Raw genomic sequence first — 4,358 nt, 5'->3', positions numbered from 1 at the left:
CATGGTGGAAGTATACAAGGTGAAGCAACGCGCATAATGGCGGTATTATGGGCAGAGAACCAATCAGAACTGCCCCACACAAAAAGGCGGAAATTCAAAATGAAATAACTTCATTAAAATAAAAACACAGTTTTGTCAGATTAAAACAATTGTATTAATAAATGTATATATCAAAAACAACAAAATATAATTGAAAATGATAAACTTTTCATAAAATAAATGGAAATAAAAAAAAAATTATAATACATTACAGATTATAATAATACATTACAAATTTTTTTAGTTTTTTGAGCTTTCTTTTTAATTGAATTATTCATTTTTATATCTTTATTTAATTTTCGTAAACGTATATACGTTCGTGTACGTACCAAACATGCAACAACCTCTTTTGGAATACTATTATTTATTTTCACGCATACAATTTGGGTTAATTTGTCAAAAATTTTGTTTTCTTGATTGAAAAAATCTCCGTGAAATAACATGAATTGATTATTCATAATTTCTGCAACTTTTAAAAAGTCTGCAGACGGACGAATACAGTTCCCTCGCGAAATAAACGACAGCCAATCGTTACAGTGTATCGCCGTATTGGTTGCACTACCTAATTGAGGATACTGATGGCGATATCTATGTGCAACGTATCCCGCAATATAAACTAATCCTTGAGATTCAATATCTTCTGCTGCAATATTGGCCTCGAATTCTTTTAATAGATCCCATTCCAGGTTTGTTGCCGAAAAATTCGTTAACTGTGGAGCTATAATTTATGAAAGACACATAATTAAAAATGTAAATAAAATTTAATAATCAACATGATAGTTATTACAACATCATTCAACAACATTTTGTGCCCTAACACAAAACCTGTCATTAAAAGAAATTGCAATTTTTAGCACATTTAATTGAGTTGTCCTCAAAATCCAATGTTTGCAGAAATGAGTAAAAATGATGTAGCCCTATTCAACCCCGAAACATTTGATGAAAATATGATTGGATATTTGAATATCCACGATATTTGAACATCCCACAAACTCCTGTTGAATATGAAGAGGTCAGAGAGATCATTCTGAAAATTGACTGAGATGTAATTACTGCCATTATTTATTACATATAAAAACAAAAACCACGGCTGGGTATATTGTGCCCAGTGTATCCGTAGGCCCGAGCACAAGTTAGTACCCTTTAGTGGTTAAATAAATTTTTTTTTCCAATACAATGTATGTATATACAAATCTTAATATGTAATTTTATATATATAAATTGGCAATATACAATTATCTTAAAAAATATATATATGTATATACAATATATATATGTATTATACATATGTATATAAATATATATATATATGTATATACAATATATATATATATATATATATATATATATATGTATATGTATATATGTATACAATTACTCATTAGTTGCTAAAAATAACAAGTATTAAAAAATAAGTTTTTACTATTACAAGTACCGTCATTAAAGATGTCCTCATTTTCCTTGTCCTTGTCATTATTCTCAAGAAATAATGCAGATTCCGAAGCTAATTGGTCATCTTCCATGTTATCAAAAATATTACCGTCAGTTTCAGTATGAAAGTCTTGCAGATCTATTAATGGTTCAGTTTCAACGTCCGTTTCCGTGTTCCCTTTTTCAGAAATGGCATGATTGGAATGTTTTCCCAGAACTTACCATTTTAAACGATTTTTAAATTCGATAGGAGATGGATGATCATTGGCTCCTCCCATTGCTCTCAAATACGAAAAAAAGTTTTCGAGAATATCTTGGCATAATCTTCTTGTAATTATATATTGCGGTTGAAATTTGTCATCGGAGTATTTTTCCTTTAAGTAGGGAAGAAGCTTTTTTAACGATTCGTTTGTTAACAAAATACCTTTCTGAAATGGTAGAAGCCCTGTTTTTTTTTTTCACTCTCAATTTTGAAGTTAAATTACTCATCTCGTCGAGAATTTCGTTTTGCTTGTTTAGCTCAACTCCGTAAGCATGTGTACCGCTATGCTTACCAAATTTACATTGGCTATTTAAGACATCAAACCAATTATTAATTGTCTTCAACATATATGACATTTCTTGCCAATTGTCCTTTGACAAGAAACCTTTTGTGCCGCAATATTCCAAACTTTTAGCATTTTTAAGTGAAAATACTTGTGCGGCTAACTTAACGCGTTGTCGCTAAAATCCCTTAACGTCTAAATGTTCTCTGCTCAAATTAAACGCAATTTTCAAATCCTGCGAATTTAATTGCAGTAACTCTTCCAATAGGGATTTATCAAAAATTTCACCGTTGACTATAAAGCCTGAATCTATGAAATTATTTCTTAGTAATTTTATAAGGTGAGGTGCGTCGGCAAATACAAATATCTTTAAATCATAATTTGATGGATGTGGGAAAAAACATTGTATTTTTGTGCATTCATCGATTTGAACTTCATTTACTTTTTTTACTGTTGAAATTCCGATATTCAACTCTCTCCAAAGTCCTACATTAGTAGGACCCATGTCGTTTATCGTAGCTATGACTGTATAACCAATTTTATACAATGATTCAATTATTACGAAAAGAATTTCTTTTGTCATAGGTTTTGAAAAATCATAATAAATTGGCTGTTTCCATTTGGAAAACAAACCACGGGCCATTACAACTTGACAAGTTTTGTGAGGTCCGTAAATTTTTTGTTCTCGTACATCTATATCTATTTTATTCGCAATATAAACCTCATCGAAGGTCAGTACAGTTAACTTCTCCGCAGTTATTAACTGTTCTCCTTTAATTTGCATTATTTTTAAAACTTCGTAAAGAATTCCAGGGTTAACCTGAAATTCTGAAATCCATCTGCGAAGAGTATTCACACAAGGTAGAGGAATTTTTCGGACCTCGCGTAAATAATTATATGCCCTTGCACTGACAGAGCGAAGAGCGATGGCGGAAGTAATATCTTCAATCGACCAATTTGCGCTATTCTGCGGAGAGACAATTCTCTTTACTTGAGCTGGCGCAAATACAGAGTGGAGAATATTGGTGGCAATTTGTTCTCCACGAATTTTTGCATCTTTTTCCATCCTTCTTATTGTTTGTGTGAGTTGCTCATTTTCTTTTTTCTAATGTTTCAGAGCGGAGAATATTGGTGGCAATTTGTTTTTCACGAATATTTGCATCTTTTTCCATTCTTCTTATTGTTTGTGTGAGTTGCTTATTTTCTTTTTCTAATGCTTTAAAACGCTTTGAAAGCACTTCCTCTGGCTTTCTTTTCTCTGTAGCATCTTGTACACTAAAAAGTACAACACATGACAAAATTAATTAAATAAATTTATTTACAACATTCAAAGTAATATTGATATAAATAGATAAGAATCAGCATTAACACTAAAGAGCTAAAGACGATGCATACTTGTGTGTAAGATCAATATTTTCCATTGATACATCTTCCACAGCTTCTTGAATGTGGTATTTTCTGGAATAGACTCGTTTTCAGTTTCCTTGGTTGCACATTCAACAAGCTCAGCATACGTTGGTATTGCGGTACTGTAATCATTTAAAAAATGTACAAATGTATTAAAAAAATTGATTAAAAACAGAAATGACTTAATTTTCTTTAAAGTTATACCAAAAATGTATAAGGATATAATTCCATTTAAACCTAGAATCTGTAATGCATCTATAAAATAAAAGAATATATTGTATATCTACATCTATAAATGTATTATATATATATATAATATTCACTTATTTTTTGGATACATTATGGATGGGAGCTTATCAGATCGGACTCCACCTGAGAAATTTTTCATTCTTACCGAACTGATTTCTCTGGTCCTGCATTGTTAGTGTTATTTGTATGGATCCTTTTCTGCCTTTCCTTCGGCAACTGAAGTAATTCTGTTGGTATAGATCCTGCCTTCAGTTTACGTTTTAATTTTCTTTTTGTCATTTGTTCCTCAAAGCAATTTGATAAAAAATGCACTTCACATACTCTTTCTGAAAGTAATTTATATAAAAAATATTAAAATATAGCATTACAATATTTACGCAACGAGATATAGTACAGGTTAAAACTGTAATTTCATTACATACCACATTTCATCATACAGTCTTTATCCCTCTGGCAAGCCTCCAACCACTTTATTCGTAATTCAGGATCTTTAGGAACCGAGTAAAATTTTACATTTTTTATAAAAAGGACATTTGTCCTATTTTTACAATTTTTTACAAAACAGCTCGGCATTTTTAATAATTTGCGCAATATAACCTATCACTGCTTATAATCACAATCTGTCAAATCTGTGTCTGCCATATTGAATTCTGTGTGATTGGGGCACTTCTGATTGGTTGACTGCTC

The 4,358-nt window shown here is 30.9% G+C and overlaps 1 protein-coding gene across 1 annotated transcript; it reads right to left on the bottom strand.

Moving 5' to 3' along the window:
- Positions 1-3,225: 3,225 nt before the first annotated feature.
- Positions 3,226-4,332, bottom strand: LOC112462372. Its single transcript, XM_025028101.1, has 4 exons — positions 4,094-4,332; positions 3,817-3,997; positions 3,411-3,544; positions 3,226-3,290 (listed from the first exon to the last, which is right to left on the bottom strand). The coding sequence occupies exons 1-4, from the start codon at positions 4,242-4,244 to the stop codon at positions 3,226-3,228; spliced, it is 531 nt and encodes a 176-aa protein (XP_024883869.1). The 5' UTR covers positions 4,245-4,332.
- Between the last annotated feature and the right edge of the window lie 26 nt (positions 4,333-4,358).

Source organism: Temnothorax curvispinosus, unplaced genomic scaffold (assembly GCF_003070985.1).
Source record: "Temnothorax curvispinosus isolate PA1 unplaced genomic scaffold, ASM307098v1 QBEX01012327.1, whole genome shotgun sequence".
In the NCBI taxonomy this organism is placed as follows: domain Eukaryota; kingdom Metazoa; phylum Arthropoda; class Insecta; order Hymenoptera; family Formicidae; genus Temnothorax; species Temnothorax curvispinosus.
This window is presented reverse-complemented; position numbering and strand designations above follow the sequence as displayed.

Excerpts from the sequence above, each read along its gene's own strand:
- LOC112462372 (XM_025028101.1), bottom strand. The coding sequence starts at position 4,244 with ATGCCGAGCTGTTTTGTAAAAAATTGTAAAAATAGGACAAATGTCCTT. Across the intron at positions 3,998-4,093 it reads AGACTGTATGATGAAATGTG|AAAGAGTATGTGAAGTGCAT; the intron begins GTATGTAATGAA and ends AATTACTTTCAG. Across the intron at positions 3,545-3,816 it reads GGACCAGAGAAATCAGTTCG|TACCGCAATACCAACGTATG; the intron begins GTAAGAATGAAA and ends AAATGATTACAG.